The sequence below is a fragment of the Halichoerus grypus genome, chromosome 5 (genome assembly GCF_964656455.1).
Source record: "Halichoerus grypus chromosome 5, mHalGry1.hap1.1, whole genome shotgun sequence".
In the NCBI taxonomy this organism is placed as follows: Eukaryota; Metazoa; Chordata; class Mammalia; order Carnivora; family Phocidae; genus Halichoerus; species Halichoerus grypus.
The window spans coordinates 187144398-187170796 of record NC_135716.1 but is presented as its reverse complement, the minus strand read 5'-3'; the positions used below and the strand labels follow the sequence as shown (position 1 = coordinate 187170796).

The 26399-nt window shown below is 52.3% G+C and overlaps 1 protein-coding gene across 12 annotated transcripts; it reads right to left on the bottom strand.

Moving 5' to 3' along the window:
• Window positions 1-798: 798 nt before the first annotated feature.
• Window positions 799-24657, bottom strand: C5H1orf159 (chromosome 5 C1orf159 homolog). Of its 12 annotated transcripts, none has more exons than XM_078073944.1 (14): window positions 24607-24656; window positions 23384-23506; window positions 12011-12111; window positions 11841-11929; window positions 10888-10956; window positions 9654-9729; window positions 6838-6999; window positions 6476-6541; window positions 5420-5485; window positions 4795-4929; window positions 3532-3557; window positions 3404-3434; window positions 2208-2361; window positions 1891-2032 (listed from the first exon to the last, which is right to left on the bottom strand). In XM_078073944.1, the coding sequence occupies exons 2-14, from the start codon at window positions 23419-23421 to the stop codon at window positions 2005-2007; spliced, it is 1041 nt and encodes a 346-aa protein (XP_077930070.1). In that variant the 5' UTR covers window positions 23422-23506; window positions 24607-24656; the 3' UTR covers window positions 1891-2004. The 12 variants fall into 12 exon arrangements, 11 of the variants coding, with proteins under 11 accessions (XP_077930068.1, XP_077930074.1, XP_077930067.1 ...); XM_078073947.1 differs by having other exon boundaries at window positions 2208-2357; window positions 24607-24655; XR_013448436.1 differs by adding an exon at window positions 799-987 and having other exon boundaries at window positions 1846-2361; window positions 3404-3557.
• Window positions 24658-26399: the final 1742 nt, after the last annotated feature.

Here is a 26399-nt window from a genome sequence, read left to right as displayed (position 1 = left end):
ACTGAGGGCCCCAAAGACCAGGCCCCCCCCAGGCCTGAAGGTCAGGGGAAGCACATCTCGAGTGGGGGAGCCAGAGGTGGCCGCAGGGTCAAATTCAGAGTTGTCTTTGCTGCCAGGAGTGGGGCAAAGCTGAGGCTGGGGGCTGGGGGAGTTTGGGGAAGGGACAGGGAGATGTTGGAATAACCCCAGGTTTCCAGGTTGTACCTCAGGGTGGGAGGAGATGGAGAAGGCCTGGGGTGGGGGGCCCTCATCTGTGCCTGGCCTGGGCCTCCAGGGCCTGACTGGCTGGACCCGCTCTCCTGGTCAAACATGGCTCTGCATTTTCTGTTTTGTCCCCCAGATTAGCAGCCAGGCTTGGTGCAAAGGTGGGAACAGGGGCAAGGGAGTCTCCTCCCACGTATGCTTCCCTCCCCACAAGGATCCACAGGATGGGAGAGGCTCCCCTGACCTCGGGGGCTACAGAAACCAAGGGAACCTGGAGGGTCCTGCACATTCTCCCCTGGCTCCCAAGCCCAGCCTCCCAGATGGGCACAGATTGGCGGTGGAATGTCCTCTCCCTTCCCCGTGGTCCCTGAAGCTGGTGGGGACCCTGATCCTGGTCTCCCCACCTCCCTCTTGGTCCCCTTCTCCTCAGACCGAGGGGACAGACGAATGAGAGGCAGTACCCATGAGGGCACGTCACTGCGCCTGGTGAGGTCAAAGAGTCCATGTCAGCCTGGCTGACAGGGCCGCCCCCACAGCAGGCCAGGTGGGGCTTCACCCTTCCCGAGGAACAGACGAGCCTTGGAGCAGGGAGGATGGGGGAAGAAAGCCCTGAATAGTTTATTGACACTGATTTGAAGCCGGTGCCCCTCTCAGCTGCTGGACCAGTTGTGGGTTCAAGTATCCGCAAACTGTGAATGCTTGGGACAGCCATCACGGTGCGGAAGGGACACAGGAGCTGAGCACGCAGGCCCTGCCTCGGGCCCCTGGGATGTGGACCAGGCGCTGAAGGAGAGATACAGTCCCGACTGAGAACCTGGCAAGGTCAGTGTTGAGCCCAGTGCGTGAGAGGTGGCCACGGATGCTCCTCTCTCTCAGGAACCCCTGTCTATCTGTAACCAGCCAGGGCCAGCAATGCGTCTCCAGGCCTGAGGCAGTTGGGACAGGACCGCTGGCCAGCACTGCCCTCCGTAAGTCCATGGAGACCAGGCTAGCCAGGCAGGAGTCACAGGTGAATGTGAACCTGGACGGACATGGCCCTGATCTCCAACAGCTTCAGGACAGTGTCCGTTCCTTGGGTGGACAAGAACCTGCAGCACCTGGACCCAGTGTAGGCAGCGGGTCAGGGGCAGGTGACAGAGGAGGAAAGCAGTGTCTCTCTGGCTTTTCTGCTTAAAACTGACAAAAGTCAGTAAGAAACCAGGAACCTCGCCTCTGCAGCTCCTGGAAATGTGTGGTCTTGGGCTTGGGGGAGTGAGGGTGGGGGGTCTTGGCTACACGACAGCCCTGTGGGCCCCTCACCCTCGGAGGGGCCAGTGCTCATGCCATGCCTCCCCTCGTCTGGGCACCGTCCCGGAGAGGATGCCAGGAGGCCAACTGGCCTGGTGGTGGGGGATGTCTGCCCACTGTGGGCTCGGAAAGGCGGAGGGGCATGGAGCAGCCCAGCGGTCCCTGTAGGCTCTTGGCCGCTGGGAGCGGTCTCTCCCGAGGGGCCCAGACCCCACCTGGCTACACTCTCGAGCCTGGCTCAAGGACGCGGCTCCCAGTCCATCACACTGAGCAGCTGTGGGGAGGGAGGAAGCACCCTCGGGCAGCACCTCCTGCTGGGAGACAGTCACGCGGAGTCAGGGGCCGTGTCCAGACCTGTCCTGAGGCCTTGCTGGGCAGTGCCTGTCCTTTGTGTGCTGGGTTCTCTCCAAGGCGGTGTGCAGAGTTGTGGGTGGGTCCCCGGGTCAGACGTTGCTGACCCGGGCCTCCACCGAGGAGATGGCAGTGGGGCCCGTGTCCCTGTCCAAGGGCCGCTCACGCCTGACATAGCGCGGCTTCCGCACTGAAACAGGGTCAGAGACAGGCAGGGTCAGAGTGGGGCCGGGGACAGGCAGGATGGCCCCAGGTCTCAGCCCTCCCCAGAGCTCCTGGGAGTGGGGTGTGGAGCAGCCCAGGGGAGGAGATCCCACTGAGCCCCAGCTTGTGCGCGGAGAGCGTCTGATGAATGCTCCACTCACTGCAGACACTCGGTGCCCAAGCACCTTGGCCTGGGTGAGGGCCTTGCTCTCAAGAGACACAGAGGCAACAGGTCCCATGATGCACAGCAGGGCTGGATGGTGGCCCCCAAATGAGTCCATGTCTGAAGCCCCAGAGCCAGCAGATGCGACCTTACTTGGAAAAAGGGTATTTGCAGATGTGATTAAGGATCTTGAGATGAGATCCTCCTGGATTATCTGCTGGGCCCTAAATCCAACGACCAGCGTCCTCACAAGAGGGAGGCAGAGAGAGGAGACCCGGGAGAAGCACGTGAAGATGGGGGCAGAGACTGGGGTGGTGTGGTCACAAGCCCACCAGAGGCCGGAGGAGGCAGGAAGGACCTTCCCCTAGAGACTCTGGAGGGAGTGCCCCCCAGCCCCCACCTTGACTTCTGACTTCTGGCCTCCTGGGCTGTGAGAGAATACATTTCTGTTGTTTCAAGCCCCCAGTTTGTGGTCATTTGTTACGGTGGCCCTCGGAGACTAATGCAGGGAAATTCAAGATGCTTGTAGATGGTACCACTTTAGAGACATCAGAGACAAGTATTCTACAGAACAGAGCAGATCTAGCCTTGGCCAATAACTTCTCTGTCCCCAAAGAAGAGGGACATCCTCCCCTGTCCCAGGCCAGACCTCTGCACAGTGGCACACCACAGACCGGGGAGGCCAGGAGGCTCCCGCTCCAAGGCCTGTAGCCGTGTAACCACGGCTCACTTAACCTCTCTGTGCTCATGGGGTCATCTGGAACAGGGCTGATATGGGTGCCTGTTCCTGGAATCATCTGAGGTGGGGCACGCCCGACCCAGCAAAACTGCAGTGCCAGCCACTCAGGAGGGACCACGGGAAGGCCTTATGCCTGGGCCAGCCTGCTCCCCACACCCACCGCCCAGGTAGAGCTGGGACTTGGTGAGGGCCAAGCGAAGGCTTCAGGGGTGGCCCCAGACCCCGTGCTGGGGATTCTCGTTCTCTCCCAACAGACTCAACATGTCAGGAGTAGAAAGGAATAAAAGGGAAAAGGCAGGCGAGCCGTGGTTGACTGGGGGAGGACCTGGCCCATGTCCCGAGAGCTGCAGGGCCAGGTGCCCGCAGAGCCCAGGCCTGCAGTGTCTCTGGAGAGTGGCTGATCCCACGGGCAGGATCATTTTGAAATTTTCACCCTGAAATGAGGGCCGACATACCTGAGGGCTGTGGCGGGGGAATCATGGCAGCCTTGAAAAGGAGAAAAGGCACAGTGAGAACAGCGGGCGGCCCCCAGCACAGAGGCCCACGACAGGGGGCACTCGGCCCATCCTTCCAGGTTACTTACGGCTTCGCCAGGCTGCAGGGCAGGGGCTGCGGGCAAACACGGGTGTCACCTGGGGCAGGGGTCCCTCGCCTGGGGAGGGGGTCCACGGGGCCTGCAGAGGCTCTTCCCCCGCTCCAGGCTCAGCCCAGTCCCACCTCCACACACTGCCCAGCAGTGCCCGGGGCCCAGCTGTCTGTCCCGCCCCATTTCCCACCTGCTCTTGGGGCGGTGGGCCCCCAAGCACCCAGGCGGAGCCGCCCTCTTGGGCCCTTTGGCAGAGCGACAAGCCAGCCCTCAGAAGGTACAGTGCTGTTGGTCTCCAGGACCACCAGGAAAACAGGCAAGAGCATCCTTCGGCCCCAGGGGAGGCCCAGGGCTGGGGGCAGGCCTCAGGGAGACCCCTACTGGGGAGGTTGCTACGCACCCCTGCACTCTTGGTGGCCACCTCAGCCGACCAAGCCCAGCCCTGGGGGTGTTCGGGAGGAGAGACACTGAGTGGGTCTGCCCCAGCCACTGCACTGACGCACCAGGACCCCCGTGGCCCCTGCTGAGGAGCAGTCTCCCAGAGCTGACCCGGAAGGGCCCCCCCGACTGGCCTGGGTCAGGACCTGGGAGCTATAGCAGCCCCACTCAGGCACCCAGCACTGGCTCCGGGTGGGGGGACAGAGGTCTCACAGAGGCCAGGCGAGGAGGCTCTGGCTCATCACCCACTAGCTCTGTCCATGGAAGGGTCCGACCTGGTGGCCGGACCACCTGCCCGGCACACCCAAGGGCACAGCAGGGTGACGCCCATCTCTTCCGGAGGGGGGCAGATCCAGCACCCAGGCCCAGGGTAAGCTGGGGTGGCAGGGGGCCCCACGGTCCCTGCACCAGCCTGCCTACCCCCACTCCCGGGGGGCAGGATGGGAAGAGGGCACCGCTGGCTGGGGGAGCTGCGGGCAGGTGGCCCAAGACCAGGGATGTCACCTCCTCCCCAGCCCCCTCCCACCCCTCATCAGCAATCCCGCCATGATGCCCCACGATGGAGTCACGCCAACACCTTCACTCTGAGCCCCACAGAATCCACATGGGAGCATCCCTAGGACGTGGCTGCCCCTCTTACTCTCAGACACAAGAACCACGTGGCAACCCAGTCCCCTTCCTGTTGTTTTGTGAGGACTCTTTATGGCTGGACAGCCTGCATCTTGCACCCCAGCCCCAGCCCCCACTTCTCTGTGCCCCCCAGGCAGCCCCGTGGCTCCACAGGGGGTGTGCACTGGTCGGCACCCTTCTGGCCTGGAATACCTTTGTTTCTTCCGTAGAAAACCTTGGGGAGTTTACTGGTGCGCTTCAGGTAGAAGAACCCAGCCACGGACAGGATGAGGCCAGAGCTGATGAAGAGCGTCCCCAGGAAGAGGGAGGCTGCCACCTGAGGGCTCCCTGTGAGCAAAGTGAGTGGCTAAGCCTGGGCGGGCCTCAGAGGACCTCCCCAGGCCCCTGTTCCCCGAACACGCCTGGGCCCTCACAGGGTTCCGCACTCAGGGCTCGGGTCCCCCCGCAGACCCAGAACCTGGCTGTGGGGTCTGAGGTGCTCCAGCTTCCTAGGCCTCAGGCTTGTCACAGGGAGCTGGGGTACCGAGGGGGTTAAAGATTCCAGCCCCTGAGAACGCCAGGCCCTGGGGTCCCCATGTCCCTCCTGAAGACTCAGCACAGACTATGGGGTCCCAAATCCCTGGCATGCCAGGTCAGACCTCAACTCAGAGGCAGGGGTTGCCTCTACACCCTCGCCTCGTGGGAGCTTGTTCCTTGCCCCTAGATGGCCTTCCCAGCGCCATGATGCCCGTCTTTACCTACCCGGGGTCGGGATGGGCTGGCGGGCCCATGGCTGGGGGCTCTGGATGGTAATTGTGGGGAAAGTGCTCTTAGATACCTGTGGGGAGGTGGCTTTCTGACCCTGAGACACAAGCAGGAGGTGTGGCCATGGCTACGTTGGAACCTAGAGGGGGGATGAATTCCGGCTAATTTGGCGTGTCCTGCCCCAAATTTGCGGCAATGAAAATGGGCTCTAGAGCCAGACTTGCCGGCCTTCCTCCACCGGTACCCCCACTGCCAGACCCAGCACGGTGTCACAGGAGGTCGGGGCCGTCTGCGCTGACCCCACCCTAAAACTCTGCTGCTCTGGTGGCCGGCCTTGGGGGTCCAGGTCAGCGCAAGGCCATGTGCTTCTGGTCCTGAAACTTGTGCAGAAAGCAGGAGCCCTCAGTCCAGGTCCAACACGCCCTCTGCTGAAGGCCCAGCGTCTGGGGGACACACAACCCCCATCACAACCTGGTCACCTGACAGGAGGTGACCACTCCTGGGGTAGGTCCTGCTCCCTGACTGCAGAGGCCCCTGTGGCAGAGCTAAGCCTCCGTGGCTGGCGGACCACATCTCAGATAGGATGGGATGCAAGCTGAGGACAGAGTCTGCAGGAGGTGGGCCCTGTGTCTGCCCCATGAGGACCAGGCGGTGTGGTGGGCTCTTCTGCCTGGCAAGCAGTGTTTGCAGTCTGAGCCCTATATCCTCAGAAGAGCCTCAGGGGATGGGGGCCAGGCGGCCTCAGGGCGCCCTCCCATCTCCAGACAACCGCAGGTCCCGAGTTCCCATGCACCGAGGTGCTGGGTGGGCCAGGACTGAGGCAAGGGGTGAGGTGTGCAGCTGTGAGGGTTTCCACTCACTGGCACTGCTCAGGGGCACGTGTGAGGGCCTCCTACCTGTGCCCAGTGAGCCCCGGCCCGGGGGCCGCCAACTCCACCAGCCCTGCTCTGTGGTCAGGCTGGGTCCCTGTCCATACATCTCTTGCCTGGGGTGCAGCGTGACCTTGGCCGTGGCTGTGGCCCTCCTGAGGCCAAGTGGTCGTGTGCACTGGGAATGGCAGATGATGGCCCCCTCCTCCACCAGGACCTGGGCAGAGGCCCTGCTCCCAACTGGTGAACCAGAGACTTACCGAGATTTGGCTGCCCGGGCGTTCCCGTGCTCCTGTTCAGCGGGAACTGTGCGCCCCAGCCGGCGACTGTGGGGAAGCAGAGCCATCAGTGCGGCCGGCTCCCCGGGCACATCTGGACCACGCGCGGGGACGCTGCTGGAGACTCCCAGGGAGCCAGAGACGCCGCCCAGTGGGGAATCACGGGCCAGAAACCAGAAAGGGAGGAGGCCTAGAGACAGAGCCGCCCTCAGCCCACAGTCCGCACAAGGACTCAGGGAGAGAGGGGACCGGGTGTGTGTGTGGGGGGGTGTCCCCTCGACGGACGGTGGTCCAGGGAACCGTGGGCCGCCCGCTGCTGTGGGGACAAGAAGGGCAACTCCCACCCGTTCCTCCCGAACTTGGAGACGTGGCCCCTCGGTGGGAAGCGGGCCAGGTGGGCCTGGCGGGCGGGGCCGCGGGACGGCCGCGACACTGGGAGCTGAAGGTGCCGTTCCTGCAGCGGACGCAGCTGACACTCCCGTTCTCGTTCCGGTGCCTGTAGCAGCCTGTGCGGGAGACAGTGACTCAGCTCTGCCTTCGGGGGGCTTTTCCATATCCTGAGTTTGTGAGATTGAGAATTCGTTCAAGAATGCTAATTAGCTCGTTCTGGAAGTCTGGACCGAACGTCAGGTTTGATTTCAGAAAAAGACACAAACGTGGTGGGAGCCGCAGCGAGCTCTCACCCAGGGGCTCCGTGGGCTCCTTTCCAGGGCGTCCTGTAGAACACTCGGAGAGGCCGGGAACCCGAGGCAGGCAGGTGCTGTGCGCGGCCCCATGCTCCAGGGAGGACCCCAGCAGCCTGACCACCGGACCCTCACCCTGCCCCCACAGGTGCCACAGGGCACGGCCACCCCCTTCAGGGGCACTGTCTCCAGCCCAGGTGTGACCCTTGCCCTCTGCCGCCCCCTTCCCCGGGGAGGTCCCACACTGACGCCCCCGCCCAAACCCCAGGCTCCCCCGGTGCTGGGAGCAGCCGAGCTCCCACTGGCCAGTGGTTTGCGGACAGTCCGTTTTGCCAACTAGCCAGGGCACCCTTAAGGGCAGGACTTGTGTGTTACACCTTTATTGCTTCTTCACGTCCCCAACATATGGCACCGTGGCTGAGCAAACACGTGCCCGATCGGTACTGAGTGCGGGTACTGAGCCGGCCCTGAACGCTAGCGCCGGCCCCGGGCAGTGTCCAGGGACACGTCCTTCATGATGAACTGCACTGATGTTTAACCCACACACAATGTCAGTGTGAGGTGAAGGCCTTTCCGCAGGGACACCAAGTGGACGGCAGGGTGCGGAGACTGACCGGTAGCCGTGCCCGTGATGCTGTGGGCAGACAGGCCCAGCGCCACACCAGGGGGCCTGGCACGCACCTGGCGCCCGTGCAACGGTTCTCCCGAACAGCTCCCCTCTGGCTGGCTCCAAGGTAACTGGGAGGCCCCGGGCTGGGCTGTTGTGTGCAGGGACAAGGGACAGCTAGAGAGCCAGGACCAGTGACCAGAAACACTAAGGAGCTAAGGTTGACTTTATGAAGCCCCTTTGAAAAACCACCTGACACCTGGCTTACTGGCTTCCCAGCCTCACAGGTGAGCAAGGAAAGTCACTTACGGGGAAGTCCAGGAAACTGAGGATATCTGGACCTCGAGAAGACAGGAATTCACCAAAATCTATACGTATTGCAGGTTAGGGCTGATGGCGAGTCCTCAGCTTGGCTTCCTGGCCTTGGGAGTCCAATCTAAGATTCCTTGTGGAAAGGTCCAGCAAGGCAGACTTAAAAAGAGTCTGAATGGTCAATCACTATTCTTGCTGCACTATGTAGATGATCAGGCCACGTTTAGCGAGGCTAGACTTATTTTAAAAGCCAACTCGCGTCTCGCTGTGATTATCTTTGGTAGAAGTGGGGGTGATGGTGTCTGTAACGCATCTGTGTGGGTATCAGACTCCACTCCTGTTCGTGTCTGAGGTTTTGTCACCTACCCGTAAGCTGCACCGGCCCCTGAAACCTTCCAGTCTCTTCCAATATTTGGCTACAACTCTCCAAACTAACATTTCCACTTTCCTCCCCCCCACCCTCCTGACTTGGAATCACTAAGAACTAAAACTGCCCTTTCCCCAAAGCCCCACAAGCAGAGGCTGGATGTGTGGGTATGAACTTCGGAGAAACCACCTCGACGCCTCATGCCTGTTCCCGTGTGGGCCTCTCAGAAAGTGCACAAGCAGCCCCATGGCCTCAGCAGGACACTCACAGCACGACCCCGGAGTTTGTCAGACCGCGCCTCTGCCATCCTCACTCCACCTAAATGGGCGCTGAGTCCGACACCCAGAGGGTACTTAGCTGACTGCCCTCTAGATTGAGAAACTAGACTTACAGTTTGCTGCAACCATTAACATTTGTTTTTCTTTTGTTTCCATAGAAATGCCTCTTACTAAATACCGATGGCTCGCACCACAGAGGCTTCACTCTGGGGGAGGCCCACCTGCCACACCAGCTCCTGACACCTGCGCGTCAGCTTCACCGGACTGACCACCGCCAGGACTAGAGCCCCTCCGGTGAGTGCGGGACAGCGTGCTCAGGCCCGTTCTTTTCTTCTGGTTCCACCTACGCCTTTTCTCCCCCTTTGCCGGTCTCTTATCTCACAACTTCCAACCCAATTCTCTTTGCAGCTTGGCTTTTAATATGTGAAACTTTCTGAGGGTAAAGTTTCAAATGGGGGACGGAGGGAAACCAGAATATGCCTCTTCACACAAAAAATATTTCCAGCTAAAGACTCTTAAAAAACAGTAGGAGCAAGAAGGGCCCGGACCTCCCTTTTTCTCCCTAAGAAGCAGGAGACAAAGGCCCCACATGGAGGTTGCCCACGCAGCAGGAGGAAAGAAACACACTCGTTGCCAGAGACCGAGGGCCAGGCGGACTTACCCACCTCCGCCCAAGAAGAAGCGGCCAGGCTGCCAGCCAGGAGGGAGGCTCAGATGGGGTCCTGTCACTTTCCTGCTGCTTCTGCCCATTCTTCCGGCCCCTCGCCTACCTCCCAGGCATCTCCAGCGTCCTTCCCAAGGGGCCTGTGTGCCCACCTGCTCACACCAGCTATGGTGACCCCCACAGGGTTCGCAAGAGCACTGTCCTCATCACCAAGGCTGGTCAAGGTTGGCTGGTGCCAAAGCAGCTTACCTGGACCACACAGGCTTGTGCCCCCGCAGGTGGTGTTGACATCCACCACGTCCACACAACATTCAGGCTGCTGGCCCTAGAGGGGAGAGGGCGGTGAGTTTGCAGAGCCCACAGCTGGGGCTCGGGCAGGACAAGTAGGCCAGGCTGAGAATGGCATCTGCAGAGGGGGTACCTCACGAGCTTGACCCAATGCCCATGGCCCTGGCCTCTTCTAAATTCCAAATCGAAAAAAAAAAAGTTCCGAATCAGGTGACCATCTCTTGCTTACCCAGAGCGAGGTGAGGACAGACAGTCACACCACATGAACACTTCCTGGGACAGAACTTCATGTGCCCAGTGAGTGTTTGATGACTGAATAAACATAAGCATGTTCCTAAGCACTCAGATTCCCAAAAGCCAGGAAGGGGGATCCCTGGGGGCCCACTCAGAGATTCTGACCCGGGGCCTGGGCTGGCCCAGCCTGGGGGGCAGGGAGAGGTCCTGGGGACACCTGCCGGGCCATGGGTGCTCGGCGGTCTGTGCAGCCACTTCCCTCCCCTGCCTGCCTGCCTGACCACTCGGCCTCGCCTGGGAGCTGGGAGGGGCCGTGGCGCTTTCTGAAGGTGGGTCTCTTGGGTTCAGGGCAGAGCTACTGCCGCTCAGCCCCATGGACACTAGTGGATATAGGGTGGGGCACTTCAATCCAAAGAATTATTTATAGGCATACCTCGGTGATACTGTGGATTCGGCCCCAGTACACGATAAAAGTAAATCAAGTGAATTTTTTGTTTTCCAGTGTATGTAAAAGTTACGTTTATACTATAGTCTCTGAAGTGTGTAATTGCATTGTGTCTAAAACACAATGTACGTGCCTTAATTTAAAATACTTTACCGCTACAAAATGCTGACCATCACCCGAGTTTTCAGCGGGTCATAATCACTCATCAGAGGTCACCATAACAAACAGGATAGTCATGAAAAAGTCTGAAACGTTGTGACGATTACCAGCACGTGGCACAGAGGCATGCTGTGAGAACGACGTGTGCCCGTACGTTACTCACCACCTGCCAGACGGTGGCTTTGAAAATTAAGCAATTAAAGGTGCTAAACCCTACTTCAGCGCCACATGTGGACTCCTTCCCAGAAAAGGAAACACACGTTTTTCTAGACTGTAATAAAATATGAAGATAAACCCAGACACCCATGGCCTCCCCGGTGAGGCGTGTCTGCCCTTTGCGCCCCAGAAAATAGTCACCCCACGGGTCCTGGTTGCTCTTCTCAGCGTTCTGTGGCTGCCCTCCACCAGGGGTTTCCAGCAGGGCCCCTGCAGAGGAAGTGCCCAGAGCAGGGCAGGTTGTGGGGCAGGAACTCACGCCTGCTGTGTGCATATGCGGGGGGGGGGGGGGGGGAGCACTGAGTGGGGAACAGATGTGCCAAGTGCTGGCATTTACAGGACCAGACTCGAGGGGCTTCCCGTGGGAGCTTGGCTCAGTGTGTGTTTATCACAGCTGAGCTTTTGTTTCTTGTGACAAGAACACAGTGAACAGTGAGGGGTGTCTAAGGAATGGCGTGGACACTCCGTGCCACCACAGGAGGGGCCCAAGGCCAGTCCGTGGCTGATGTCAAGCCCACGAGGGACACTCCAGCCATCCCATCCCACCCAACCCTGGCAGAGGCAGAGCAGCTGTAAGGTCTCACCCTCTGGAAGGCCTGGATGATGTGCGGCTGGGTGCACATGGGCATGGCCGGGGCACAGCATACCCATGTCAGCGGCCTGGGAGAGCCAGGACACCCGGCCACAGGAGGCCTGCGGCAGACCCTGCCTAATACTGCTGCTTGCCTGGACACGCAGTCTCCAGCCACCCCAAGCTGGGCGGGCAGCTCGCAGGCTCCCCTCAGTGCCAGTGGGGGCAGCTCTGCAGAGACCCTTTTCCAGCTACAGTAACAGGTTCAGTTTGGCAAAGAGGAAAAGAAGCTTCTAGGGGACATAACAGAGCAGGTGCCAGGTGGGGGGCATGTGCTTCTCTCGGTGAGGAACGGGCTTCTCTGACCCCAACAGCGGGCACAGTTGGTTGTCCCTGGGGCCAGGGCAAGGGTGACCCCCGAAGCTTGCCAGGTGAAGGGCCCACTGCCTCCATGAGGGGCTGGGAAGAGAGGGTTTTGACTTTACTTCCTGGCACCCATGCTGCTGTGTGACCAGACACCTACCGCGCTTTCTGAGGTTTTGCTGGCAACTTCCACCAGGAGGCCCGCCAGGAGGACGGCACGCTGGAGCGCCATGTTCCAGAACACAGGGTCTGCAACAGATAGGGGCACCGTGCAGGTGTGGGTGCCTCCTTCCAGGGCACCAGGTGGGGGCCGAGGTGCAGGACCCTTACCTGGCCCTCTGGGATGGGAGCTGCAGACATCCAGAGGCGGGGCCCAGGGCTTAGCTGGCAGGGCGGGGCTGCTAAGAAACCGCAGATCCCTGGTCCCAGGCCTGCAAATCAAGGCAGTCGGTGAGGCCCATTGTTGGTAGGCTCAACTGACTTACCATAAGGAGCCCCCAGAGCTGAGGGACTGGAGGGGCTGTGCTCAACCCATCTGGATCTGGATCTGGATCTAGATGGACTACTCCTTCCTCCAAAGCTTTCAGCCATTCATTGCCTCCTGAAAGGACGAAGCAGAAGGGGGTTCTACTCATGAGCTTGGACAGGACTTGTCCATCTGCCATCTTGCTCTGTCCTAGGAAAACCCCAATTCAAGCATTTTCACCAAGAGACAGAACACCTAGGCAGTGAAACACCTCTGGGGCCAACACAGGCCAGTCAGGGACCCTCAGCCTTATGATTTTCTAGTATTGCCCCTGCTCTTGTCATGGAAACTGCAGGAACAATGTCATCTTGGGTGATAAAAGTACCATCGAAAGCCATGACTGAGGACAACCCCAGAGCAGAGGCCTTCCGATGGAGTAACAGGCAGCAGGAACACCAGACAGCACAGTGCCACACACTGCAAGTGCATTTCCTGACGCTGGCAAATGCAAAACTCGGCAGCCCGTGAGTTAGGACTTAAGCTGTCACATTTCCAGTGTGACCAGAGAAAACTAACCTGCACAAACCCTGCAGTAAATTGTTAAAGTTTTAAACAAATTTCTGTTAACATGCAACATGGTAACCATAATTATAATCTGTCCGAAATGCAGCTGGCTAAATATTTTGACATCAGCAGGTGGGTGGGTAAAAGCAACGTTGTACACCCTCACCATGGAATTATCATTCAGCCATAAAAGGAATGAAGTGCAGATGAATCTAAGGATCATTAGTTCAAGTGGAAGGAGCCAGGCACAAAAGTGTATATACTGTATGGTTCACTTACATAAAATTGGTGCTGATGGACGCCTGGATTGTTTCTGGATTTTAATGGCTATAAATAAACCTGCTGTGGACGTTTTTTTACGTGTCTTTGTGTGGACATTTAATTTCTCTTGGGTAGATCCTTAGGACTGGAACGACTGGGTCCAGGTAAGTGTGTGTTTACCTTTCTAGCCTGCCGACCTGTCTCCCGTGGTGGAGACCCCATGCACGCTCCCACCAGCACTTGGCATGGAGTCTGCGGGCGGGTGGTGGTAGCTCACTGCTGCTTTAATTTGCATTTCCCTGATGATTAATGATGGCTCTTAGCTCTCATGTGTTTATATGTCTTCTTCAATCATTTGCCCATTTTGTTTAATTGGCTTTCTATTATTGAGTTGTAATAGTTCTTCACATGTTTTTCGTCAGATATATGCATTTTTCAGATATAAATATTTTGTAAATATTTTCTCCCATCTGTGGCTTGCCTTTTCATTTTCACATGGGTATCCAGAAGAGTAAATGTTTTCACTTGATAAAATCAAACCCATCCATTTTCTCTTTTATGATTCTTGCTTTTTTGTGTCCTAGGGTTAATCTCTGCCTTGACCTCATGGTCATTCCTATGTTTTATTCTAGAAGTTTTAGAGTTTTAGCTTTTACACTTTGAGTTACTTTTGTGTATGGTATGAAGTAAAGATCAAAGTTTATTTTTGCCATATGCATGTCCAGGAGTTGCAGCACTGTTAAGACTTTCCTTTTCACATTATCATGACATCTTTGTTGAAAATCAACTGAGTGTATGTGTGTGGATCTATTTCTAGACTTTCCGTTCTGCTCCACTCACCTATGTGTCTATCCTTCACGAACACCACAGTCTCAATTATTAAAGCTTTACTGAAATCTTGAAAACTAGGTAGCATAAGCTTTGCTTTGTTTAATTGCTGTCAAGTCTAGGTTATGTGCATTTCCATATTTTAGAACCACTTTGCCAGTTTCTATAAAAAAGTCTGCTGGGCTGGGGCGCCTGGGTGGCTTGGTCAGTTGAGCGTCTGTCTTCGGCTCAGTTCATGATCCCAGGGTCCTGGGATCGAACCCCACTGCCTTCGGCTCAGGTCATGATCTCAGGGGTCCTGAGATCGAGCCCCGCATCAGGCTCCCTGCTCAGCGGGGAGCCTGCTTCTCCCTCTCCCTGCCGCTCTGCCTGCTTGTGCTCTCTCTCTCTGTCAAATAAATAAATAAAATCTTTAAAAAAAAAAAAAAAAGCCTGCTGGAATTTTGGCTGGGATAATCAACATTTTAACAATATTGAGTCTTCCAATCTATGAATGTGCTATCACTCCCCATTTCTTCAAGTTTTCTTTTCAGCTCTCTTCTGAAGTTTGCAGTGAAGAGGTGGTCCTGAGCAGAAAGGGGTTCTGGACAAGCCAGTCCTATACACGAGCTCAGACTACTTAACAAATAAGTTTGTTAAACTTATTACTATATATTTTATTTTTTGGTATTATTGTAAATAGAATTGAATTTCTAATTTCATTTTCCAATAGTTTGCTGCCAGTACATAAAAATACAATTAAAATTTGTCTATTGGCCTTAGTTTCTGAAATTTTATGAAATTCACTTGATAGTTCTAGCACTTTTTGTAGATTTCTTAGGATATTCTACATAAATAATCAGGTCATCTGCAAAAAAGACCCAGCTTTACTTCTTTAGTTTTTTGAAACTTGTTTTAGGGCACACACTTGGTCTATGTTAGAGAATGTACAATATGCACTTAGTAGGAATTTGTACTCTGCTTTTGATGGGTGTAGCTTTCTACAAATAGCAATTAAGTCAGGATGCCTGAGAGTAGTGTTCAGATCCGCTATGTCTTTACTAATTTCTTTTGGGTTTTTGTTCTAATATTTGGTGAGAGAAAGAGATGTTAAAATCACTTATTATAATTGTGGAACTGCCTAATTATCTCTCTAGTTCTGTCAATTTTGCTTCATTTATTTTGAGCTTCTGTTATTAGACACATTTATAATTGATAAGTCTTCTTGATGAAATGACCCTTTTATCATTAGACATTTCCCCTTTATCTTTGGTAATACTCAACCTCCTGAAATCTATTTTATCTGATATAAATACAGCTACTCCAATCTTCTTATGTTCACTGTTTGCAAGATAGATAGATGGATAGATCTTAGATCTACAGATATATTTTGCATCTATATATCTTATTTTCAACCTGTGTTTTTTATATTTAAAGTGAATCTCCTATATACAGTATGCAGTAGGTCTTGCTTATTTATTCATTGTGACAATCTCTGTCTTTTAATTGGAGAGTTTGGTCCATTAACATTTATGTAATTATCACTATGGTTAGACTTAGGTCTACCATTTTATTACTTCTTTTCTACTTGTCCCTCTGTTTTGTCTTAATATATAAAATATTTTTATATTTTTTAAAGATTTATTTATTTACTTGAAAGAGAGTGAGCAAGCAAGCGCAGGGGGAGGGGCAGAGGGAGAGGGAGAGGCTCTTCAAGCAGACTCCCCACTGAGCACAGAGCCCAACCCAGGGCTTGATCCCAGGACCCTGAGATCATGAGCTGAGCTGAAACCAAGTCGGACGCTCAACCGACTGAGCCACCCAGGTGCCTATAATACACAAAATATTTTTAGAGCAGTTTCACAGCAAAACTGAGCAGGAAGTAAGAGTTCCCATACTCCCCCCCACCACATCCTGTACATTTGTTACAATCAGTGAACCTACACCAACACAGCACTGTCACCCAAAGCCCGTGTTTACACTATGGTCACTCTTGATGGTGTATATGTGGGCTTTGGCAAATGTCCAAGGGCACTATGGGTGGATTTAGGGCTACTATTGTTTTCTTTTGGTCTCTCTGGTATTTTGGCCCTCTGTTCTCTCTTTCCTGCTTTCTTTTATATTATTTGAGTATTTTAAAAATTCCCTTTCAATTTATCTTTCGGTTCTTTGGTTATACTTCTTTGCATATTTTTATAACTGTTGCTCTAGAGATTGTAATATACACCCTCTCTTTTTCACAGCCTACTTAGAATATGGCACTGCTTCTTCTAAAATGTAGAAGCCTTGAAACTCTATAGTTTCATGTATCCTTTACTATTCTTCGTGCTGCAACTGTCATACCTATTACATCTGCATACATTACATACACAAGAAATGTTTTAATGTTTTAAAACATATGCACTTGAAAGAAAACATCTCTCCCAGATACTTACTGTTCTTGATGATCATCATTCATTCATAAGATCTGAATTTCACTTTCGTACTTACCTGCAGTCTACAAAAACTTCTTTAGCATTTTTAGCAGTGCGCACTTGATGGCAACAAATTTTATCAGTTTCCCTTTCTCTGAAAACACTTTTATTTAGCATTCACTCTTAGAGGGTATAGGATTCTTTTAGTATTTTAGGGTGCAGTCCCACTTGCCTCTCACCTCCATGGTCCCCGATTCACAGTCTTTACAATGCTATACTGTATGTGATCTGTTGCTTTTCTCTGTTTTCAAGATTTTCACAGTTAATCTTGAGTTTTCAGTAATTTTAAAATGATGTGTCTAAGTGTGACTTTATTCATATTTATCCTATATGTCTTTCACCAGATTTGGAAAGGTTTTAGTCATTATTTCTTCATGTATTTCTTCTGCCCCACTATGTCTCTCCTCTCCTTCTGGAGTCTATAATTACCCATGTGCTAGACATTTACCCCAATCAATCCCCCTTTTTCCTTTAAACTAGATGATTTCTATTAATCTTTGATGTCATCAATTATTTCCTGTCACTCCCATTCTACTATGACCATTCAGTAAAGTTCTCATTTCAGATGCTATGTTTTTCAGTTCTCAAATTTCCATTTGGCTCATTAAAAGTATGTGTGTGTGTGTGCATGTGTATGTATGTATGTATGTATGTGTGTGTGTATATATATATATTATTTCCTTACAGAGATTTCCTATATTTTTGTTCATTATGAGTGTATTTTCCTTTACCTCACTGAATATAGTTATTAAGACTGTTTTAAAGTGTTTGACCAAAATCTATAAAGAACTTATCAAACTCAACACCCCAAAAACAAAGAATCCAGTTAAGAAATGGGCAGAAGACATGAATAGACATTTTTCCAAAGAAGACACCCAGATGGCTAACAGACACATGAAAAGATGCTCAACATCATTCATCATCAGGGAAATACAAATCAAAACCACAAGGAGGGGCACCTGGGTGGCTCAGTTGGTTAAGCGACTGCCTTCGGCTCAGGTCATGATCCTGGAGTCCCGGGATTGAGTCCCGCATCGGGCTCCCTGCTCAGGAGGGAGTTTGCTTCTCCCTCTGACCTTCCCCCTTCTCATGCTCTCTCTATCTCATTCTCTCTCTCAAATAAATAAATAAAATCTTAAAAAAAAAAAAAAAACCACAATGAATACCACCTCACACCTGTCAGAATGGCTAAAATTAACAAGTCAGGAAACGACAGATATTGGCAAGGATGTGGAGAAAGGGGGACACTCTTGCACTTTGGTAGGAATGCAAACTGGTGCAGTCACTGTGGAAAACAGTATGGAGGTTCCTCAAAAAGTTAAAAACAGAGGGAGGCCTGGGTGGCTCAGTTGGTTAAGCATCCGATTGTGGTTTTGGCTCAGGTCATGATCTCATGGGTCATGAGATCGAGCCCCATGTTAGGCTTCATGCTCAGAGGGGTCTGCTTGAGATTCTCTCTCTCCCTCTGCCCCTCTCCCCCTTGAATAAATAAATCTTTTTAAAAAGAGTTAAAAATAGGGGGCACCTGGGTGGCTCAGTCGTTAAGCGTCTGCCTTTGCTCAGGTCATGTCCCAGGGTCCTGGGATCAAGCCCCGCATCGGGCTCCCTGCTCTGTGGGAAGCCTGCTTCTCACTCTCCCACTCCCTGTGCTTGTGTTCCCTCTCTCGCTGTGTCTCTGTCAAATAAATAAAATCTTAAGAAAAAAAAAAAAGTTAAAAATAGAACTGCCCTATGATCTAGAAATTGCATGACTATTTACCCAAAGCATACAAAAATACAGATTCAAAGGGATACATGCACTCTGATATTTATAGCAGTATTATCAACAATAGACAAACTATGAAAAGAGCCCAAACATCCATCAGCTGATGAATGGATAAATAAGATGTGGTATATATATACAATAGGATATTACTCAGCCATCAAAAAGAATGAAATTTTGCCATTCGCAATGACATGGATGGAGCTAGAATGTTATTATGCTAAGCAAAATAAGTCAGAGGAAAGACAAATACCATATGATTTCACTCATGTGGAATTTAAGAAACAAAACATAGAAACATATGGGAGAGGGGAAAAAAGAGAGGGAAACAAACCATAAGAGACTCTTAACGAGAGAGAACAAACTGAGGGTTGATGAAGGGAGGTGGGTGGGGAATGGCCTAGATGGGTGATGGGTATTAAGGAGGGCACTTGTTATGATGAGCACTGGGTGTTGTATTTGGTGATGAGCCACCAAATTCTACTCCTGAAACCAATATTGCACTGTATGTTAACTAACTAGAATGTAAATAAAAATTTGAAAAAAAAAAGTGTTTGCTTGATCATCCAGCACCTGGGTCATAATATAATTAGCATCTATTGATTGTCTTTTCCCTTGAGAATGGCTCGTATTATTGTGGTGCTTCATGTGTTCGGTAATTTTGGATTGTATCCTATAAACTGCAAATGTTATGTTGTGGAGACTCTAGATTTGATTATATTCCTCTGAAGAAAGTTAATGTTAAAAACTCTCAGCAAACTAAAAATAGCAGGAAATACAGCAAACCTGATAAAAGACATCTATAAAAAACCTGTGGCTAACATCATACTAACAATGAAGTATAGAACATTTCCCCCTAAAGATTGAAGAAATCGAGGATATCCAATCTTAGCATTTCTATTCAATGTTGTCCTACAGGTGCTAGCCAATGCAATATGGAGAGAAAACCAAGAAACTGTCTGTGCAGATGGCATGATTATTTACATGGAGAATCCTAAGAAACCTACAGAAAAAAAAACTAGTATAATTTATGAGTGAATTTAGCAATGTTCCAAGAACATAAAGTCAATATACAAATCAATTGTTATTTCTACTAATTGTAACAACTAATTGGAAAATGAAACTTAAATATTTACAGTGGCATTCAAAAACATAATTTGCTAGTTCTTGGGGATAAATTTATTTTAAAATATGTAAGACCTGGGGCGCCTGGTGGCTGTCAGTTAAGCGTTTGCCTTCGGCTCAGGTCGTGATCTCAGGGTCCTGGGGTCGAGTCTCGTGAGTCCTACGTTGGGCTCCCTGCTCAGCAGGGAGTCTGCTTCTCCCTCCCCCTCTGCCCCTCCCCTTCACCCTCTGCTTTAAAAAAAAAAAATATGTAAGATCTGTATACTGAAAACTATAAAACACTGCTGAAATTCAAGATCTAAATAAGGGAAAGACATACCATAATGGCATATATTATATACACCATTTTATATGTAATGGAAATATCCATTAACCCATGTCAGTAGACTAGAGAATTCAGTATTATTAAGATGTAAATTGTCCCTACGTGATCTTATACTTAACACAATACCAATCAAAATTACAGAAGCCTTTTGAGAAATTCACAACCTGATTCTTTTTTTTTCACAAGCTGATTCTAAAATTTATAAGAAAATGCTTAGAACCTAGGAGAGCCAAAGCAGTTTTTAAAAAGAAAATGGAGGATTTACATGACCTTACTTGAAGACTTACAGAGTCACAAGACAGTTGGACTGATGAAAGTATAAACAGATCGATGTAACAAAACAGAGAATCCAGAAATAACATAGATGATTTTTGACAAGATGCCAAAGCAATTCAATGGAGAAAAACAGTTTTTCAACAAATGGTGCCAGACAACTGGCTACTCACATGGAATAAAAACTAGACTCAGATCATATGAAAAAATTAGAGATGGATCATGAAGCTAAATGCAAAAACGAAATCTATAAAGCTTCTGGAAGAAAATACAGGAGAATATCTTGGTGACTTGCTTAGGCAAAGACTTTTAGAAAGGACACTGAAAGCATGAACTGAAAAAGAAAACCAATTCATAAATTAAACTTTATCAATATCAAAAACGTCTCATCAAAATATACCATTATGGTGGATACAAGACTATGCATTTTTCAAAACCCATAGAAGCATATATCACAGAGAATAAAGTTTAATGTATGCAAAAAAAAAATTAAACAGAATGTCAGGGATCTCAAGACGAAACACAGACTGTGACCACTGATACTGTCAGAAGTGTATGACGTCAACACACTGAAGGGGTGGAAAAGAAGGAGCTGACCTCAGCACCTCTGGAAAATGATGTTTGACTGGAAGGCTAAAGATGCAAAGAACCACACATAAACACTGTACTCTAGTTGGTAAATTTGTTTCTTGTGGGGATGAAATGTGGGTGAACAATTCTGAAACTGCCTTATGTGCAAACTGGGGCTGGGCTGGACAGATACGAAAATGGATAGTGGGGGGGGCGCCTCAGTGCTGCAGTTGGTTAAGCATCCAACCCTTGATTTCAGGTCGTGATCTCAGAGTCCTGGAATCAAACCCCATGTGGGGGTGTAGAGTCTGCTTGGGATTCTCTCCCTCCCTCTGCCTCCTACCCCCCACCACTCTCTCCCTCAGTTAAAAAAAAGGAAAGGAAAGAAAAAAAGAAAGAAAATGGATAGTGGATGGTGGGAACCAGGTTCTGACAGGAAGGTTACAAATAAACATGTTACAGATTACAGGTTACAGATACACACATACAGATAACAGACCCACACGTCATCCAGCCCCGCCCACCGGGGGACCTCAGGCCCGGACACCAGTGCCCAGATCCCAGCTTCTAAACACCATCCTCCAATGAAAGAAACCAGGGCTCCTTGGAGAAATGGCTGATTTCAGGGCTGAGGCAGGCACACAAGATGAGCCTGGAGCATCTGGAAGCGCCAACAAGAAAGGAAGTGCCCCCAAAACACACAAATGAAAGAGCTCCCAGCAATGTGCACAGCAAAACCACGCAGGGCTGGATCGCACCCAAAGTACACGACAAACATCCAGGAGCCCCAGCTGACGGAAGGAAATGACCGATAAATCCACACATGGGGGACAGAGAAAGCCTCCTTACAGAATTCCAAATGATACGGTGGATCTCCCCTGCCGCCCCCACACGCGGGAGGCCCGGCTCATTCCCACCCCCTGCAGGGCGACTGCCTCACTGAGTGGCCACCAGAGAAGACAGGAGGGAGAGAGGAGACACCTGGCACGCACCACCTGGACCAGGTGGCCAGGCCAACGGGCCCCGTGCTGTCCTACAGACGCCAGCGCCCCCGACAGCATGTGATGAGAGGGCCACCTCACCACCGCTGGGGTGTTCTCTCCCAAACCCACCACACCACTCTAAGCACCAGAAAACACAGCAGACAAACCCAAAATGAGGGACATTCGACACAACACCTCTGCAGTCCTCCTCAAAACTGTCAGGGTCATGAAAAAGTAAGAGCGTCTGAGACACCAGCCCATCCCAGAGGGGAACAAAGGAGCTGGGACACTCAATGCGGTGTGGGACCTGGACAGGGATGTTGGGACACCGAGTGAAATCTCACGTCTGCGGTGTAGACAATAGGAACATAGCACTGCTGTTTCTCAGTCTCCCCAAATGCACCGTGGTTGCCTAAATGTCGATATTAGGGAAAACTGGGTATTTTTAACACTTTTCTGTAAATCTAAAACTCCTGCAAAAATTTTTAAGTGAATTTCTAAAATATACCATTAATAAAATGAATAAGCAAGTCAAAGAATGGGAGATAATATTTGCAATATGTATCTGACAAGCATGTATCCAGAAGATAAAAAGGGCTTTTACAACTTGATAATTTTTAAAAGGACAAAAGACTTGATTGGACATTTCAGAAAAGAGGTATGAATGGTGACAGGTGGAAAAGTGCTCAGCATCACTAATAGTGCTCTAGGAAATGCAAATTAAAGCCACCATGAAAACACTGCTCTGCTCAGTAGGCCCATTAGGCAGGGTCACTCGCAGGGATTTTCCCAAGAGAAAGGAAAACACACCCACAGAAAATGTGTACAAGACTTACCATAACCTCTTTAGTCACACAAACCAAACCCAAGAAACCCCACCAAGTGCCATCACAGGACTGATAAATGCACGGTGGCACACCCCAGGAGTGCCAACACAGCAACGCCCAGGGTCTGAGGCCAAGACGTCCAGGTGCTGGGAGATTCCAGAGACTCCGTCTGGCGTGGGCCCCTCCCGGCCTGCAGCTGGTGCCTGCTTGCTGTGTCCCATAGCCCTTCCCCGGGCCTGTGAGCAGAACTGCTCTCTCTCTTCTCATAAAGGCACTAACCCCACCATGCGGCCCACCCTCATGACCTCATGTAACCATAACCACCTCCCAAAGACTCCTCCAAACATCAAAACACTGGGAGTTAGGGTTCCAACCTACGGATTTGGGGGACACGACCATTCAGCCCACAACACAAGGGACCTTTCAGGGGTGACAGAAATGTTTTCTATCACGACAGGTGTGCAGGTTACACAGCTGACGCATTTGTCAAAACTGGTCAAACTGGACCCACGCATTTCACTGCATGTGAATCACACCTCAACTGAATAGGTGGGATTCATTTTGAAAATCGTACTGGAGCCAAAAAGTTAAATAATTGGGTAAAAATATTTCTACATGGTAATGAAAAATTTGGTGAGAATTTAAATTGTACTATATGTTGTCTCACAACTCATTTTTCCTTAGAATTGGTTTCGATGAAGAAATAAAGCTTCCAGGTTGCTGTGATTCTAAACAAGTAATGCATCCTGGTTACCTGGGTGGAATTATGTGTGGTCGGTAAATAAGGGGTTACTGCTGACAGGACAACCTTGTAAACAGGCCCTCCAGCCGGAAGCCTCGCCTGAGTGACCACACAAACACTCACTGCAGCCCTGGCCCCCAGCCTTCAGGCAGCTGCGGCTGGACAGGAGTGGGGGGATGGCTGGTCCTCAGCTCTGGGTCTGAGGCACTGATGGGAGCACGACCAGGCCCACTGGACCTCCCCCCATCAAAGTAGGTACTGCTGGTTATTTTCTCAGCAAGCAAAGGAAGCAGACACGGAATCTGACTCCCAGGAAAAAAATAAGAACATGCTTCTCGATCTAAAAATCTCATCTCATGCTGGGATGGAAAATAAATGGTGCTGACGACTTGACTGGATGTAAAGGAAACATTCCAGTCAGCTGACATGTATGGCAGATGCCGGGAATGGCACGTGGGCACCCACTGCCCACCACTGTGTGGACTCCACACACCTGAGAGGGGTGTGCGCCCCCAGGAGCCTACCTGAGGGGTCTGCATGCTGGAAAACCACTCAAAGGCATCCTTGACCTTGGGGATGCAGAGCTCTCAGTGCCACGGTGACTAAAGTCATTCTTCCAATGAGTTAGATGACAAATCACAGCTTACCTTGGAGTACAAGAGTAAGTGAAGGGTTGGGAGGTGCCTTTGGGGTCCTGGGGCGCTGCCTATGGACCAGCCCACTCAGGTGATCACCCACCAAGACATCTGTTTGCTCTGCTTTGGGGAGGAATATACCAGGGCAGGGGTGGGAGTGTGCATGTGCTAGGAAAACAAACTTTCTGGATAATTCAGATTTTATTTCCTTTTAGGAACTTCTGAAAACAATGTGGCCATTAAGATTCTGGCTGAACACAGACTACTATGCAGTGGCTCTTAGCTGGGAGTGGGACGGGAATAATCCAGGTGGGCTATTAAACTTCCCCAGCCCAGGCCGCCTCGACCACCCTGTACGGAGCCTGTTCCAGGGCTCCCCCGGGTTAAAAACCACGAGAAAGACAAAGCCCCAGGTCAGCCTTCTCCGTCAAGTGTAGTCGTACTAAGAAAAACACAAAACAAAAAACGGGGCCAAGTTTGACACCTTCGAATTTAATAGGACGAAACGGTTAAGAATTATCACAAAACAGTTTTTTGCGGGAGAAGTTGCATTTGCCAAAATGCTATTCCTTGAAATCCTTGAAAAACTATATCCAAATGTATCCAAACGACCTGGTCTTAAATTATACTTGAACTAATATATCAGTCAAATTGTTACGGTGACAACACACTCCTTGAAAACCCACGTTACGACTCAACCTTGACTATTTCATGGCGATAAATGGACTAATAACCCGACAACCTCAAGGGAGAGCGCCCGTGGGCATCCGGCGGCCTCCCACTTCACCCCGCCTGGGCTCGGTCCTGAGGGCGAGGCCTTCTGGGCTCCGCGACTTCGGGGACGTGCGGGGGGGGCCTAAGTCTAGCTACCGACGGGCTCTCCTAGCGGGCTGCACCTGCGGGAGGTTCGGTAGCCCTAGGGGAGCCGGGTCCCCGCGGACCTTTGTCCCGGCTCCGCGCCCCGCGCCGCGTCCGAGACCGCCCGGCCCCGGCGTCCGCGCCCCAAGGCCCCCTCCACCCCCACCGCCGAGGCCCTGCCCCCGCCCCCGGTCCGCCCCCGGTCCGCCCCCGGCCCCTGCCGCCCGCGCTCCCGCCCCCGGCCCCTCACTCACCGCGGCGCCCTTCGCGTTCCTCTTTCGTACCCCCCGCCCTCCAGGCGGTCGCGCCGCGCTCCCTGGGATTTGTAGTCTCTCTACCGCCTCAACCCCGGTACCAGGCCGCGCGACTCCCAGCTTCAAACTACAGCTCCCGGCGGTCCCCGCGAGAAAACCCTCTCTCCAGATGTTCCGGCGCAGGGTTCTCGCGAGGCCGTGGGAGGCGCGCGCGGAGCAACCTAGGAAGTGTAGGCTAGGGTGCCTCGGTCTTAATAGCTGGGCCCCATACCAAGCTGGGAAGAAGAACCACACTCCCCAGGAGTCCACGCGCGCCGGCCATCTTTGGCGTTGCTAGGAGACCGGGAAGCCGGGGGGATGCTGGCCAGCAGGTGGCGGCGCCCGAAAGGCGGTGTTCCCGGCGGCACGGCGTCAGCCGGGATCGGTGCCGGGAGTCAGGGACGGGCGCTACCCGGAGGGGGCGGAGGGGGGAGGATGTCCCGGATAACTGGGGCTTCAGCCCGTGTCCGCCTCAGCGGAGGCTGCCTGGAAAAGAAGACCGCAAGTCCGTCCCCAAGGCCACGACGTTTATCAAATACTGTTGGTTTTAGGCGCGGGTAGAAAGTTCCCGTTTGTGGCTGAGGCGATTCGAGGTCTACCTTTCGGTTTTACGAGAGTGACAGGACGAGGCCATTTTACGATAGGAAGCCCCTAACCCATGGCAAAGCAGAAACCCCTCTGGGAGGCGAGAACGTGTCTCCTAAGAAGCCGGCTGTAAAATCTAACTCCCCACCTCAGGCCCGGGGCGTCCCCTCGCGACCCTCAGACCCCTGTGTCCCGGCTGTCTGGACAGGAGGCCAGCGCTGGGTCCCAGCGAGGAGCCGCGAAGGGACCCGGCCTCGGAAAGGGTCGCTGTTTGTGGAATTCTTGGTGTGAAGCCCTAGGGAGGAAGCTGTGTTCTTGGCTCACCTTGCCGACCGGCTCCGCCACTTTGGAGACCTTGGGCAGCTTTTCTCACGGGGCGGGGTCAGGATGAAATAGGGTATCTCGGTGCGTGGCCCACGGCAAGGCTGGCCTTTCAGCACCTCTTGGGCATGCAGAGCAGGGCGGGGCCCGGGGAGGGGGGGTGCCAAGGAGCTTCCCGGAGAAAGGAGAGTAAGACTGACCCCTCGTCTTTGCATGTCCAGCACGGTTATACCGTCCTGAGGGTGGGGCTGGCCCCGCAGAGCTCCGCAGACAGGCAAGGACGCTGGGTGTGCTCAGAGGATGTCATTGTGAATAAAGAGGGGCTGCTTTCGGTGCCATTGGGCTGGGGCTGGTTTTCCTCAAGGGCCTGTAAGTGAACAGAGAGATCTGTGACCTTGGCCTGAACCAGGAAGGGCACCCATAGCCCAGCACAGGCACAAGGAGGTGCCTGAGCAGACTCTTTTCAGCATGGGCTCTCACACAGGCTTTTCAGGTCTCACCTGCATTTGGCACTTCCGTATCAATAGGGATAGATGGGAAAGAGACAGGTGTGACCGGGGGTTTCTCTGAGCTGGTGAGGCCAGTCAGAGGGGTTACTCTTCACACTAAACTACCCCTGCAGCCATGAGGCCTCATGCATGGGGAGGGGGCTGTGAATGCTCCCCACAATTAGTTCCAAAGTCCAGGGGGTCTATGTAGGTGACTGACCCGTCTAGCAACCTAGGCTTGGCTTTGTCCCAACAGGATGACACCGTGGCTGGTGGAATTTCCACAAGTGTGGTCTCGGGCTCTGCTTCTGAGCTGCCCCTGGACAAAAAGAACAGTTGTGTGCATCCTGCAGCATTCAT